The 17,029-nt window shown below is 34.4% G+C and overlaps 1 protein-coding gene across 1 annotated transcript in view; it reads left to right on the forward strand.

The window, feature by feature from the left end:
• The window catches only part of ERBB4 (erb-b2 receptor tyrosine kinase 4), a 687,762-nt gene that overhangs the window by 407,105 nt on the left and 263,628 nt on the right, over positions 1-17,029 (forward strand). The window contains exons 13-15 of the mRNA XM_082658716.1: positions 1,990-2,083; positions 8,077-8,231; positions 15,402-15,446. Coding sequence (XP_082514842.1) covers positions 1,990-2,083; positions 8,077-8,231; positions 15,402-15,446 — 294 coding nt within the window. The remainder of the gene's footprint in view (positions 1-1,989; positions 2,084-8,076; positions 8,232-15,401; positions 15,447-17,029) is intronic.

The following is a 17,029-nucleotide window of genomic DNA, read 5'->3' on the forward strand; positions in this document are numbered from 1 at the left end:
CTAGGTTGTCTCCATGATTTTTTTTTTTTTTTTTTTTTTTGCGGTACGCGGGCCTCTCACTGTCGCGGCCTCTCCCGTGTGGAGCACAGGCTCCGGACGTGCAGGCTCAGCGGCCATGGCTCACGGGCCCAGCCGCTCCACGGCATGTGGGATCTTCCCGGACCGGGGCACGAACCCGTGTCCCCTGCATCGGCAGGCGGACTCTCAACCACTGCGCCACCAGGGAAGCCCACCTCCATGATTTTTTATGACATATTCATTTTACTCCTCAACTCTGTGTATGGGGAAGGGAGTTTTGGAGAAGAGAAAGGAAAGCATGACCCATGTTTTAGTACCATAAAAATTATTACCTTCATTTAGTATCCTAACTCTTTAGTCACCCAAGAAGCTGTTTTCAGAAACAGTGCTTTGCTGATGATTGCAGGGTGTGCTGTAAATATCATATAATTTCACTTACACATAATGCTTTTTATGCTCTTTACAATTTAGCTACCACCCCATTCCCAACCCCCACCCCAATACCAGGTCATTTTGACTTTCATATTCTGAAGATTTCCTCTATTGAATACTTTATATCACTTGTTGATGAAACACACAAAATAAAAACTTTTATGTAACTAAGTTGTTAAACTCAAGAAAATTCATAAAAAGTTAATCCATAGCAAACCCACACTTCACTTTGAGTGCAAAATCCATGTAACTATATATGTACATTCATACATGAATAAACCATAGATTTATGCTATTTATTTTGGAAACCAAACCATTATTTGACCTTGAAATATATGTAATCTTAATCTAACCAACAGAAAATATAGCCCACCCTTTGGATTTCAATCATCTGTTAAGGCTTTATAACAACCAAATAAGATAGTTCACTATGAAAAAAGAGTGATTATTTCACTCCAGGGAAAAATAAATTTGAATTTATCACCTAGTTAATCCATAATTACCATATTTGCAATGCTATTAGTTTGGAATGGTCACTCATGATACAAAGGCACAAAATAATGAAGTAGCTATAAATATTTAATCGTTTTGTTAATGACTCATAACTGAAATTCTAAATTGTTTATACCCAGTACCTCATCCTCTCACACGTTAGTGGAAATAGTGTGTTTTAAACATATTGTACATGACTGATACCCAATTATTGAAATGAAAACTTTTAGGATAGATATTAATTGGAAAACTTATATACTGGTAAATTTAACATTCAAATAGCCACAAAATGTAAGGTTTGGGGAAGTGATGACCATCCTCCCACATTTTAATTAGAAAGTTTTAAAATGTTACCATTCAACTATTTTTTATTTTATATCATATAGAATTCTTCAAAAAGAATTTAAACTGAAAAAGATGTTATATTAGATCAATAATCTAAGAAAATAAAATCTACCATAAAAAAGATATTTTTTCTAATTCTCCAAGAAAGATATTTTAAAAAAAGAAAAATCAAAGTGTTTTTTGAAGTTTCACTAAAAATAAATGGAAGAATCTTGGGATTTGAAGGACAAGGATGGGGAACATTCATGTAACTTAGCAACAAGAAAAATACAATAGTTCTGTCAAAGTTTAAAAAATAAGCCTTCAGCCAAGAGTAAAATTTTATATAGAGACAGACTGACTTAAAATAGCAGAAATGGTTCTGCTGTGTCATCAAAAGAGTCATCCTTTTTTTTCTTTTCCTTTTTTTTTTTTTTTTTTTTGAGACTGCTGGAATCTCTCTCACAAGAGAGAAGTTTCCTGAATGAGTCTGTCGTTGAACCCAATGGAGGGCCAGGAGAGCCATCTGACTGCAGTTTATCTTTTCTCTTAATGGAGAACTTACTCATTAATGTACAGGGAAATGATTCTGATGCTCCTGGCACTTAGAGAAACAAACTCTAGAATTTACTTTGCCAACAGGACTTTTAGCAGATGTTACTTCATTTGTTAAGTTGACAGCTTGTTTGCTTACACTGCCTCATACTGCTGATGTTTTCACAGTGAATTTCGGGAGTTTGAGAATGGCTCCATCTGTGTGGAGTGTGACCCCCAGTGTGAGAAGATGGAAGATGGCATCCTCACATGCCATGGACCGGTAAGCCTGAAGACACGTACGGTTGTGTTGGCTTATTTAACTTCATGTATGAATGTCTGTCAAGTCATTGCTTTATCACTTATCCATCCATTGAATAGGTATTTACAGCATGCTATGGGGAATCACATTCAACATTCTCCCCTCAAGAGGCTTACAGCTTAGTAGTAGAGATAAAGTATTTAAAACTTCAGTTTCTTAAATATTTATGTCCCAGATAATGTATTTAAAAAGAAGATATGGAGTTGTCCTTGAAGACTGCACAGGGCTGAAAAGAGGGATACACAAATAATTATTGAAGCAAAATAATTGATTAAATATGTATAAATTGTTATATGAATACATTTGAGGGAGAAACTAAATCTTTGAGATGGAAATTGAGACACCAAGGAAAGCCAAAGAAAAGTGATGTTTCAGCTATGCTTTGAAGAAGAATCTGAAATGAGGAAACATGTAAAGATACGTAAATGTGAAAGTTTATGTTGTGTTTGAGGTAAACTGTAACACGTTCGTACCTGTGTTTAATCATTTAACTATAATGGCATTATGAAGGAAAATTGAAAAAAAGGAGGAAAACAAGCACTCATAAACTAAAATCTAAAGCTGTGTGATAAGTACCATGGCCGAGAGAAAAACTGAACTATGATGATTGAAGGAGGGGCTATGAGATCAGGAAAGTCTTTATGGATAAGTTGACATTTATATAGTTTGAAGTTAGTCTTGTGGAGAAAATGATAATTATTTTCTAGACCTTCCTTTGGTTCCCATCATTCTTAATAATGAGGCTTTTTCTTAATAATGAGGTCAGTATGAGTTTGTCATTCCAAAGTGTCATATTCATCCTTCTTTAGACAGATTTCCAGTTTATTTGTGTATTGAGTCATCATTCAGTAAATAACTTGGGGACCAACATTTGGGTGTAGCCAAGAGCTCAACACTGCTCCATAAGAATTCATTTCAAATTTAAATAGTATTAATTTTTCTACCAAAGTGCTTATTCAGCACTTAATTAGCTTAGAAAAAAATTATCATTGAGCCCTCCAAACTTCCATTAGGCCCCAATGAGCTGTTCTGGAACTTCTTCTAAAGAAGGATGTGGAAAACTTGGACAGTTCAGAGGACTACCACAAAGGATGATTAAGCTTGGAAAACCAGACCTCTGAGAAAAAGAAGTGCTATGATTTGGCCTGAAGAACCAAAGTCTGAAAGACAATTTAATATGTAATGATCTCCAAGTAAGTATGCTAGGGGCATATGCAGCTATTTTCTTTTTCCACTAAGGATAGTCATTTAAAATACAATTAATCTGCAGCATGAGAAATGTGGACTCTGTAAAGAATGTCAGGAAACACAGGAAAGTAAAATTCCATAATGGGTTTGTTAAAGTAAGTTGAGCTGTCTCTCTCTATGAGACTTCTCTAAAAACCAGCATATTTAGGAACCATACATCATAGAATGAAAAACAAAAAATCTCTTTCCGAGAAAGAGACTTTGAAAATGTACAATTACAATAACCAAGAATTTGGCCATCTCCTTTGAACAAGGCAAACCACAAGAGTAGTCCCGTCTTTTTCAGTTCCTTATGCTGCCTCCTATGGTATAAAAGTATGCTAGTAAATAACTAGCTTATTGATTTCTTTGTTTTTACAGTCTATTTGATCATTCCTTTGTTCCTTAAAAGAATTGAGACAGTTTATAAAAATACACATTAAAAAGCCCTAAAAATTAATATTCTTGCAATTTTCAAAATTACTTGATAACCGAGAAAGAATGAAAAAACAGGTTTTTAGTGAAGACATTTTAATTCTGTAAGGACAACATTGTTGGGCCATATGCTTAAAATCACTATTCAGTGCTAAAATTGTAAATGAGTATGTCTAGAGATTAGAGAAGGCAATAAGTCAAAAGTAGAAAAAACTCCGTAAAGTTGAATCACTCATTTGTGGAAGATCAGAACATGAAATCAAGAAAACTGACTTGATCAGTAAGCCTTAAAATGCTAAGCAGGTAAGAGCACAGTGTCTTTTAGGTTATGGTATCTGAAAAACTGCCAGGATTGAGCTCAAGCAATAGCCCAAACTTTGCTCCCTCTAGGGGGTTGCTTGTTTTCAGCCTTTACAATTTATATTAGGTGTATGCCTGTTTCTGGGTCTACATGTTGTTTATCAAAACTAAAGACGGAAGTGGTTTTGTGTGCCAAGTAACCGGCATATATCACTTAGGATACCCAGGAGGTTCAGGAAACTTCTTCATGAGACTGATACAGTGATGAGATAGAGGAAGAAGTCATAAAGCTAACTGGAATTTCCACACCTGGTCTTATGATTTATTCTGCTGAAATCTCATTTTTTTGAACTGTTAATGTTTCCCTAATGGTAAGAATTGATAAATATTTATATTTGTCAAACACTATTACCTCTGAAGCATACTATCACATTCTCCATTTAAAATATAAAGAAATTGAACCCATGGTAGTGATTAGAAAGTTACTCCAAAAGTCAGCAAGTCAGTAAGATGCGGAGCTGGGACTCAACTATAGAAGTTCTGACTCCAAATTTCACACTCTTTTCATTTCACTATTTTTCCCTAGGCAACAATGTCCGTAAAGTAATAAGGATAAAATGCTTTCTGGGAATATACATATGTAAAATGGATGGTATTATCCTATTTAAATGTGACAGACATTCAGGATAATCTTGAGAGGGGTGGATTTGAAATAAAACAAGCCTCTGCTTTTATATTCTCATCTGTCTGCACTTGGTCTTCTTTACTTTATTCTTTTTCTTTCTTTTCTTTTCTATCTTTTCTTTCTTTACAATTTTATCTTTTCTGACTCACTTTCACTATTACTGTATAGTCCTATCAAGAAAGATAAGGGAGGGAATGTAAGAACAAAAGAAAAGGACATCAGACAAACTCAAAGGAGACCAAAATATAAGCCACAGAGACAGCAAGAGAAGGGAGGGAATAGGAGAAGGGAACTGATTTTTGGGGAGCGAGGGAAACTGATTTTTGAAACACAATTTTTGTTAAAGCTAAAATAGCTGTTAAATCCAGGTTAATAGAGCTTGTGTTGCCACAACAAATAACCCCCATATTGCAGTAGCTTACAGAAAAATGTTTAAATCTTTTTCATGTAAAGTGCACTGCAGGTCTGGGGAACTTTCTAAGGCAGGACCCCCTCCCTGTGGTGGTCTGGCATTCCAGGATGCTTTGAAGTTATGGCATCTCTACATCTACATGGGATCCCCACGTCATGGCAGCTGGGAAAGAGAAGGCTGGAGAGTTTAGCACTGGCTCTCATAAATTGCTTTTACTTAATTTCATTGTCCAAAGCGAGACACACACCTCCCCTCTAGTGGGAGGGAATTTCCGTATTCTGTGAGGCTGGAAGTGGAAGAGAATTGGATACTGGTGAATAGTGGCTTTCTCTCTTACAGTGGCTACCAGAGAAAAACATCAATTGTCACTGAGAAAAAAAAAAATGAAATGTTTCCCTCAGGATTTAGCCTATCCTTTAGTTTTCTGTCTAGATTACTGGGTCCAAGGGTAGCTTAAAATCAGAGATAAGGAAGAATGTTGCCTTCATCTCTCTTTTCGGTTGTTGCATTTATCAGTTCATTCGCTGTACCTAGCTTCTTAAAAGCTTTGGGAATATAATGATAAAAGAGTAAGTATTAGACAACATGTATTTCTTTAAATCTCTTTATTATGGAAATGAGATAGAGAATCAGACATTTCATTTCTTTTGAGATTTGTCAGGACACCTTTTAGTTGTGTCAGCTCAGGACATTTGATTTCATATCATGATAATACAATTAAATAGTTAAGAGATGCTTTAAAAACAAAGAAGCACAAAAAAATTTATCCTATTAAAGTCTGCCTAAAGATTAAATGTGAATTTAATTTTAGTTTCATAAATTTTTTACATCTTCTGATTTTACCTGGACATTATTTTACATTAGAAGTATTTTATAGAAAAATAATTCCTAATTCTGACTACCACTGCCTAATTTACTCACAGTAAGTTTTATTCTCGTGTTCTGAAAGAAGACATCAGCATGTCTCTTGTCTTGTACAATGTCATACCACTGAGCATACTTGCACAGTAGATGATTTTGTATAATAGACAGTATTATGTGCTTAAGTACCCATGAGCAGGTGTTAAAATTGGAAACATGTGAAGTATTCTTTTTTGGTAGGAAATAAGTTGCCAGCAGCAAACTCTTCAGGTTGAATAGGGATTCTCTTTCACAGAATAAATAAGTATATATATACACACATATATATGTACATACATATATATACACATATGTTTATATACATAAATAAATATATATATATGAGATTTAGAAGTATGAGATTTAGATATACCTATAACTGTTTAGATAGATAGATAGATAGGTAGATAGATAGATAGATAATAGATACTCTAAATCTCACTTCAAAATAGTAAGATAGGTGTTTGATTGAACCTCACCAGTCTCAGGATTTCCAGAAATCTCTTCCTGATTACCCTTTCTTCTTCGTACTACTATTCTTCCTTAGCTGCCTTTATCTTTAAATTTTAAAGTATTATATTTCTTGATTTCCTGATGCCTTATATCACCACTTGCAATGTCTGGCTACTTTTGGATTAGCATCCGTAGAGAGATGTAACACACTCCCGTGAATAGACTGATCGCCACACGCCCTGTCTAATAAACAGCTCTGTAAAATGTTGCTTGCTCGTCTCCCAAATACACATTGTTTATAATTATAAACTTAATAATATTAAATATTTCCCTCTATACTTAGTATATCTTATTTATCTAAATTATCTTCAATGTGACCTGTCCTAATTGTTAAACTATGTGAATATAAGCAGATTTTGGGGAGAAAAGAGTCAAGGTAAGAAGTTCCAAGAAGTAGTCAAAGAGAAGAGGAATCCTAAGACAATTTGATGTTCACAAAGGAGAACTAAAAGTAAATTTTGAGTAGGTAATATCATTATTTAAAACACCTGAATGTGTAAATATATGGACATCTTTTAAGGAAATAGTATTTTTCACCAAAATGTTCTCAATTTGATTTGAGAATGTACTACTTATCATTTCTTGCATGGTTACTATCCCCAGCACCACGTCCAAATCATTTTTTTGGTACAATTTTTAGATGTTTAATATGAATTTAAGATTTTTACTTTTGTTATGACATTTAAATATATTTACACGTTACTGCTTACTATAATTATACATATTAGACAGATATTATAAACATAAATATATGAAGTGAACTAGTTTTAGTTAGATTTATCATGCTCATATTTATATCACCTTCATTCTTGAGTAAGTTTCTCCATATAATTTTCTTTTGTATGTACAAGTTTTTGCTCATCAGATTGTGCCTTTATTGTGCTCTCAGTATTGTACTGTTATTTGCTAAAATCCCTATTAATAGACATGATATGATTTTTAGCATTATCATAAGATGATATGAGTTGGAGAGTAACTTAGAAATTAACATTTGTTTGCCTAAACTACCTAATTCCTGATAACTCAACTATAGAAAAAAATTTAAATTCATTGTTCAAATAGTCATGGTACTACCAAAGGAAAGTTTACATCTCACTTGTATATGAAATTCAGTGTTACCTAGTTCCTATCATTTCCTTATTTTCATTAACTACTTAGTAAGAATTTTCACATATTCCCAGTGATTGTGATAAAATATTTCCAGGAATAATGTGTTGTTATCAAATATCGTTGCACTGTAATCTCACTAGGAATAAATGACAGAAAGAAAATGCTGATGTCCTTCTAGAAAAATCACTGGACAGTTTTGCTGATCAGAAAGCTACAATAGCAGCATCCCCATTTGTACTTCTGAAAATGCTCTTCAGTTCTCTAGAGGAAGATTGGCCACCCACTGAAGTCTCAGTAACTAGACCAGATAAATACATTCCAGAGGAAATGGCACCCAGTTTTATTCCTCTATTTTTTTTTTTCACACTTCAGGGACCTGACAACTGTACAAAGTGCTCCCATTTTAAGGATGGCCCGAACTGTGTGGAAAAATGTCCAGATGGCTTACAGGGGGCAAACAGTTTCATTTTCAAGTATGCTGATCAGGATCGGGAGTGCCACCCATGCCATCCAAACTGCACCCAAGGGTAAGCAACTTTACTGGTCCAAAGCTTAATCATGTGCATATTACTAATCAAGAGGTGCATACGTGTATTTTATCCCTGACACAGTCTACTGAATACATAATATCTCACGCAAAATTCTATTCGTGTTTATATAATGTGTTGATTTTAAGAGAACTCTTTTCTATAGGAATGCTTTATGGAATCGAATTTATACCCTCTAAAATAGTTCTGTTGAACATTTTCCTGTAACTTCTATTGACACTTTCGTGAAGCTGGTATCAGGTATAATTTGTATGGAGTGTAGAAATTCTTCCAAATTTTACTGAGGATTAAAGATATCAGAAAAGACAAGTAATTGTACTTTTGAGATTCATGCTTAATAAATCTTTAACAGAGATTTTCTGTTTCTGTTTCTTTGTTGTTACAATCACTTTAAAGTGAAGGTCTCTTTTTGATAAATGCTGCCTTGTATTACTCCTTCAGCAAAATATAAGCAAAAGCAGTGATGGTAAAAAAAAAAAAAAAAAAAAAAGGAACCAAGTGATATGTATTTTTATTAAAATACAAGTACATTTTGTGAAAGTGATTCTATTATAGGTTAACCTACAACCTAGTGTTTCTTCAACCGATATAGGACAATTCAAAGATGGGTACACATTTTTCTACTTTTCAAAAGGATGCATTGTAAAATGAATAATAATTAGACTACTTTTGATACTGATAACAGTTGAGTAACAAAGACATATTACAGAAAGAAGAAAAGCACTGAACTATAAAAGAAATAATGTCACTTCATCGAACAAATCCCAACAACTAGTTCTTTAAAAGACAGCAAATCTCTTTTAATAAGGACTTTTCCTTCTCTTTCCTGTAGAAGGGGAATAAATTTAGAATCAAGGGCAGTTTCACATGCTCTGTCCTCCTTCTGTCCAAAAAGCCTCTTCTCCATTGTGAGTGCCCACACACATGTGCACACACACATACAAACACACAGAGACACTTGTGGAGAATCATCTTGGGTGCTTTAGATCTGGCAGGAAAGTATGAGATTCCATAAAGAGATTTTCTGCCAGAGTAAGGGCTGGCTGTTAGGGGATATTGAAGAAGTTAAGCAAGCAACATCATTTTCTGCCAAGAGGACATCAATTTGCAGATGCTGCTACAATTTCCTGCAGGTCAAGAAATCAGCTTAATTCACTCTGTGAAGTGGCAGATCCTCAAAAGGTAAAGTAATGTGCTGCCATTCAAATTCAGCTTGGAAGAGCTAATGCCACCTCACTGGTTTGAGGATACTGAAATAGTCACATAGACACTCTGCTTCAAGGAAATTAGAAAGAATAAGCTGCTCCCCTGGCGAGTTTTGGGCACACTTCAGTTAAGGGTATTTCATGAAGATACTGGTATTGCTGGAGCAGAAGGGTCAGCAACAGAAAGGGAAAACGTTGCCTGCTAAAATAATCATCCACAAGAGGGTTTTATTGTTTTGCATCTAAAATTAAACAAACATTATTCAATGTAATGTTGATGTCAACAGCTGTTGCCATTCAAAATGAGACCTTTTGCTGTTTTTGCAAATCTAATTACAACAAAGCCATTAGGGAAATGAAAGTGAGATCACAGAGCCGTACATAGTCTGGATGTGTGGCTGGTGTGTCTTCCTCTCAGTCCTTTTAAATCATGATTATATAATAAAAGAAAAGATATATAGTGGGGGGAAAGTAGAAGGAGGGACAATGAATAGATCAATTTACCACAGTAACAAAAGTTGGATGTCAACCAAAAGGGAGGATGAAGGTGTAACAGGAAACAAACCTGACCAGATCACTTGGGAACCCTAGTAAATAAAATGATGACTTTAAATTCACTGGTGCAGAATGATGGTGTGACAGAATTTGACTAGTGTACTCCCTGGCATCTTCTAAGATAAATGGATTCTGTAATGACTGACTTAATCCTGTCAGTTTCTTGTCTTTGTTTTCATTTATCTTCCTGCCATCCTTTTTCTAACAGCATCCGCATTGTCCAGGTTCACTCACTTCCTAAGAGTTCTGTGGTCTCCGCCTCAGAATGGAATTTAGGATTTGGGCATTTCTAAATGCTTAAGCCCTCCTCTGTACACTACTGCAGTGCAGCACTGTGCTTTGAGATCCTTTTAATGAAGCAATGAGGTGCTCTATGCATTCAGTTCCTTCCTTTCAAATTGAGCATGTAGAGATAGAATCTTTCCCTAGGAAGATCATAGGGGCAGTAGGGATGATGGGACAAGTGACTATTTTTATTCCTAAACATACATAATAAATGACCTATCAGTAAGCGTGAGCTCACCATGCCAACTCCACTTTGGAAAACAGCTTTTCTTTTATATGCCAATATTATGTCAGCTGGATAATTCAGGAACCAAGTTAATGGAAATAGTCTTTCAAATCATTTTTCAGAAGGAAGTTCTTACTTTGAATACTGTTTAATGATCATCTGAAAGTAAAATTATCATGTAATACCTTAAAAGCCCTTTTACCACTCTAAAAGCACATTAAATGTATTGACTCTAATAAGTTCTTTAGATGTTTTTAAAATAGGTGATCCATTTAGCTAGTACCTATCAGGAGAGTCTCACTAATATTCCTAGAGGAAAAAAAAATAACATTGTCTCCTCTTGCCTTGACTAGAGAACTTTTATTTTAGCAGCCTTTCTCATTTCATTCATTCTTCAACTTTGTTATATTGAACACCTGTTGTGTATCAGATACAGTGATAGCTAAGTTCAGAAATAAGCAAGACACAGCTCTTGATCACTAGGAGGTCACAGTCCAGTGAATTTTTATTCTTCCAATTTATATCCTTTCATCAGATATCCCTCTGTATTTTGAAATGATTAGCAAGAATTTAAAACTTAGAAATGATATTCATATTTGAAATTAGCAAGGTAGAAATTTTAAAAGAGAACATGTAAACTAAATTTAGTGTGCAGTTGAGTAGTCGTAAGAGCAAAGATTATAGTTTCTTTACTAATATCACTTGCGTCCATGATGAATGTCAATTTAATTTTTGTTTGGAGACGTGAACCAGGATTTTTTTTTTTTTTTTTTTTTCTTTGCGGTAAGCAGGCCTCTCACTGCTGTGGCCTCTCCCGTTGCGGAGCACTGGCTCCGGACGCGCAGGCCCAGTGGCCATGGCTCATGGGCCCAGCCGCTCCACGGTATGTGGGATCCTCCCAGACCGGGGCACGAACCCGTGTCCCCTGCATCGGCCGGCGGACTCTCAACCACTGTGTCACCAGGGAAGCCCCGGGATATTTATTTTTAATAGGGCATCTTTAAAAAATTCATTAAAAGTTTTTAGTAATATTAGAATCATGATTTGATACTATTAAATTTTCTATATGCCTTAATATTCTTCTCATCAATTCTTTTTATACTTTTAAATGTATGTAATGAAAGAATTTCCATTGCTGGAGAGAACAAAAGAAGGGCTGCTTGTGGAATTATTGTCGATAACTTCTGTAATGAAATTTTAAAATATTTTTCCATTTTAATTTCAAAATTCAGAGATTTTGTCAAAATATCTCAACTATGTTACTTGTATGGGTATGTCAAGGTGTTCATAAATCAGTAAGTACAAGCAAATGTTAAACAGCTCAATATTTGGAATTCCAGTTTTTTTAATATATTATATTAACATGTTACAGTTTCTCTTTCCGAACTTTCTGTAAAGTTTCTACTTTAGAACACTAATTATCTAGAGAATTGTATTATTTCACATCTTTATTCAGTCTCTTATTTGGGATTTTGACTCTTCAAAAGTTTAATGTTTCCATTATTCTTTGATTTTCCTGAATCTATATAAATTGCATGTGCTAATTATTGGCTTATGTCAAGTACAAAGAGTTGAAATAGAATATACATCTTTAAATACACAGTGATTTGTATTTAGAAAAAATGGGACCACACTCTTATTCTGTCTTCCATTCTTGTTTTATCCTCAACTTATAAATACCTTTAAATCTCAAATACCCTACAAAATCTCCTAGACAAACTTTCTTGACCTCACACCCCACCCCCTCAGTAGCTCTTCCCTTTTCCCTTGCTTCTATTCTCTTATTTGCAATTTGCTTCTCAACTCACAGCAACCTAAATTCTAGTGATCTTGACTATGACAACTAACATACTCTTAGTAGGTCTTTTACTAGACCTCTCTTGCACTTGACAACGATCGATGATCATCCATTTCCTGAAGTTTTTTCATGATTTGGCTTCCATGACACTGCAATTAATGGATTTTACTCAAACATATTTTCCTATGTTTCTGGCTTATGAGCTCATCTTATGTCATTTACTAATTACTGGAGTTCCTTGAGTTTCAGTCTCAGTCTCTGCTTTTCTCACTTTATAGATCCTTCTTCAGCCATCACATCCACTTACATGATTTCAGCCTTCTCCTGTATGATGTTTCAAAACTGGATCATTGTACCTGTGCCTCCTGCTTCCCTCTCCTCCCCCCACACCGTCCCCTCCAGCAGACTCATCTTTCCAGATGCTGAGGAACATTTCTACCTGGATGTAGGAAAACCACACTAAACTTTAGATACCTAAGACTGAAACTATCAACGCTGCTTCCGGAACACACACACACAGAGGAAGGTATTCCTCCTCTTGCATTCTCTCACTGATGGTACCACTATTCTCAAAGTTAGAAGTATGAGTCATCTTTAACTCCTTTGATCTTTCCTCTTCCATCATCAAATCAGCCACCAACTACTGTTTTTTTTTTTTTTCCGCATACGTTTCAAGGTATTCCTTAAATCCAACTCTGCCTCTATCCTAGTTACCATTTCCCTAGTTTAATCCTTCATCATCTCTTACAGAGACTAAAACAGTCTCTGTGCCAAAGGAATCTGTCTGGCTCCCAGCTGACTAGCCTTCAGTGGGCAAAGAGATCATTGTATAACACACATCTAGCAATTTCACGACTTCTTTAAAACCCTGCAGTGGTTTCCCATTGTTTGTTCCTAAGCAGACAGTCTTCAGTTCTGGTTCCTTTCTAGTGATCTAGCTTCTTTTTTTCCTTCTCCCTGTTGCCTCATATATTGTTCTCTAACTATTCAGAATTATTTGTAGCTGTTCGTATACTCTCTACCCTTCCTCAGATCGATGCTTTTGCTCCTGCTGTTTCTTACCCCTTAGAAATTATTGCCCCCCAATCCTGGTTATCAGGACTCTGAACTCTGAACTTCAGTTTTCTAACTTCTCCGAGGGTGTGACCCCAACCTTCTGAAACTCTGTGTCCCTCCTCCACACTCTCCTAAGTCACTGGTTCGTGTTCCTCATTATATTTATCGTATTGTACAATACACATATGTTTATGCATCTGTCTCCTTCATTAAAGTTTGAGCTCATTAAAAATAGGAAAATGTCTAATTCATCTTTTTCTCCCCCCAGCTCCTAGAATAGTAGGAACACTTAGTAGGCATGTGACGGAGTTTTTTTTTTTTTAATGGATGAATGAAGATCTTTCATTATTCACTCTTTAACTTTCCCCTCAAGTTAAAGCTTACTTTCAAATACATTTATCTTTCAAAGGTTATAATAAATACAGATTACAAACTAACCATAGCTTTCAGATTATCATTTGGAAGTAAGAAGTAGACTATTAATTTTACAAAAATGGCACTACTGTATTTTAAGAAAGCATTTTGAAGAAGGTATAACTGGAAACTAGAAAAAAATAAGTCCTTTGGAATAGAAGAAAACCATATAAGACAATTTGCAAACTTTTATACTAATTGTTTTTTATTTTTAGAAATGGTTTTGATTATGAATTTTGGAACCAATTCAATGCTATGTGCTCTATATTTTTATTTAAATTTCTTATTTGCTTTTTTTTAAAAGCCTTTTTCACAGTGTATTTCATGTATTTCTGTACATTAATATTTTTCTAAGCCACTCAAAGCCAATCCTCAAAAGAAAAATAATTTTCCACCTAGTAGGAATATTATAACTGATACTGATGAAGGAGGAAAATAGTGACTTAATTATTATTATACATAGTTATATTTATTTACGTGTTACAGAGTTTTCTAAAGATATAATGGACAGTCTGGCCTTATACAAGAGCACCTTATTACTTCATTACATAATGATTTTAACTTCAACTTCTTTTTCAGTTTTAGAAATTAGAATTTGGAAAAAATATTACAAGAAGAATTAGACAGTTCAATAAATCATAGCTGTACAAGGAATCTTGATACTGCACTGCAGCTATATGTGTTTAATGAGAGAAAAGGGAAAGAAATACAATTCAAATTTATTGGTAGATGGAAGAAATATTTCTGTAATACTTCAAAATCAGAATTCTGTGTACTTATATAATTTTACTTAAATGTTAACCTCTGTGGATTCTTTACTTACCTGAGTCTCAAGTTATTCATTTCCTTGGGGAGTACTTACTTATTTTTTATTGTTTGAGTTACATATTATGGCAGTTTAAAAACCTGTTTTCACTTGACTGTTATGGCACTGATTTTTTAAAAGCAAGTATCAAGATAAACTGCAGTATGGTGAAACCAGTTAATTTGCCTGTTAAATGAATTCATGTTTAAACATAAGTATGTTTTAAAGACAGTCACAACCAAGGAATGGAATAATGTGATTGTGTAAAGTATCCATGAGAATAACGTTAAAGCACATTAACTCATTTTCTGCTAAAATCAATCTTTAATAATGAGTATTAAGCGTCAGGTTATTATATTATATTGAATAGCTCATGTTTTCTTTTTTATTGATTCTGTTTTTTACTTCAGCTTAAAGCCTTTTAGAAGAAACTGTATACATGAAACCAATTATAGCCATTGAAATATCAAGTTATTCATCAAGACATAATATCACCAATGGTTCAAATGAATGTAAAGTATTAGAAATGAGCAATATGTGCTTGGAAATTATCCACAGAAACAGAGTACAGTTTCCTTTACTGTGGACTTGTTTCTTTGCATTCCATTTGTGTAGTATTTACAATTTATTTCTGGGTATCCATCAAGTACAGTAACCTTCTCACTAGCTTTAAATTCATGATATTCAAAAATTGTCTATTAACAATAGTTTAGAGTTTGACACCATCGGTATTTGTCTTATATCTTCTTTTTAAAAATGGCTAATTTTTCTTTCCTTGTATTTTTAAAATTTGGATCTTCTGCAGGTGCATAGGCTCAAGTATTGAAGACTGCATCGGCCTGATGGATAGGTACTTGGTGTGCTTGCTTCCCATGTTCTTCCTCCAAGGCTCCATGTGTGAGCACTGGTGCATGTGTGTGCATGCCACTGTGAATGGAGAATGATGTTTTCTGTTCTGTAATTGCCTGCAGGTGTAGCGGTCCTACTAGTCATGACTGCATTTACTACCTTTGGACGGGCCATTCCACTTTACCACAACATGCTAGGTAACATCTACCATGTTTCCATTTTGTCACTCAAATCCTTTCCCCGCTATCATGGATAAAAAAGTACTAACCAGTTGGGTGAAATTTATAATACGTTAAATCAGGGAGTTGTGAAAGAGGCATGTAACCCTTTACTTTTCAAGCCACATTTCTTACCTCTTCTTCCTTTTTTCATTATGACTGTAGAATCCAAATTAGTAATATCATTGATTTTTAATTTTGTAAAATTTAAACAATATTTTAAATATTAATCTAGAGCTTTAATAGTATTTATGTTCTTAATTATGTAGATGATTGCAAAAAGTATTTTTAAGAGTGTAATTTGCAGAATTTGCAGGTGTTTGTTACTTGATTCAATTTCTGATTTTATGTTATTTTGAACTGGTTGGTATATTCCCTAGGCATAAGCATTACTATAGACTAAAGGCAGTGTAGAAAATATTTTGTGCAGGTGAAATTACAAGTTAGAATTAAAAAACAAAATATTTCACTAATGTTTATACAAAAACCTATACATAAATATTTGTAGTGGTTTTATTCAAAATCACCAGAACCTGGAAATTACTCAAATGTTTTTTAACTGTGTTATATCTATACATTGTAACATTACTCAGCAACAGAAAGGAACAAACTGCTGACTTACACAAAACATGGATGGATCTCAAAAACATTAAGCTAAGTGTAGTGTTAGATTGTTTATTTGAGATTTTTCTTGTTTCTTGATGTAAGATTGTATTGCTATAAACGTCCCTCTTAGAAATGCTTTTGCTGTGTCCCATAGGTTTTGGGCCATCGTATTTTCATTGTCATTTGTTTCTGTGTATTTTTTTATTTCTTCTTTGATTTCTTCAGTGATCTCTTGGTTATTTAGTAGCACACTGTTTAGCTTCCATGTATTTGTGTTTTTTTACAGTTTTTTTCCTGTAATTGGTTTCCAATCTCATAGCGTTGTGGGCAGAAAAGATGCTTGATACAATATCAATTTTCTTAAATTTTCGGAGGCTTAATTTGTGACCCAAGATGTGATCTATCCTGGAGAATGTTCCATGTGCCCTTGAGGAGAAAGTGTAGTCTGCCACTTTTGGGTGGAATGTTCTATAAATATCAATTAGATCTATCTGGTCTATTGTGTCATTTAAAGCTTGTGTTTCCTTATTAATTTTCTGTTTGGATGATCTGTCCATTGGTGTAAGTGGTGTGTTAAAGTCCCCTACTATTATTGTGTTACTGTCGATTTCTCCTTTCATGGTTGTTAGCATTTGCCTTATGTATTGAGATGCTCCTATGTTGGGTGCATAAGCATTTATAATTGTTATATCTTCTTCTTGGGTTGATCCTTTGATCATTATGTAGTGTCCCTCCTTATCTCTTGTAACAGTCTTTATTT

The sequence above is a fragment of the Grampus griseus genome, assembly GCF_964374135.1.
Source record: "Grampus griseus genome assembly, chromosome: 7".
In the NCBI taxonomy this organism is placed as follows: domain Eukaryota; kingdom Metazoa; phylum Chordata; class Mammalia; order Artiodactyla; family Delphinidae; genus Grampus; species Grampus griseus.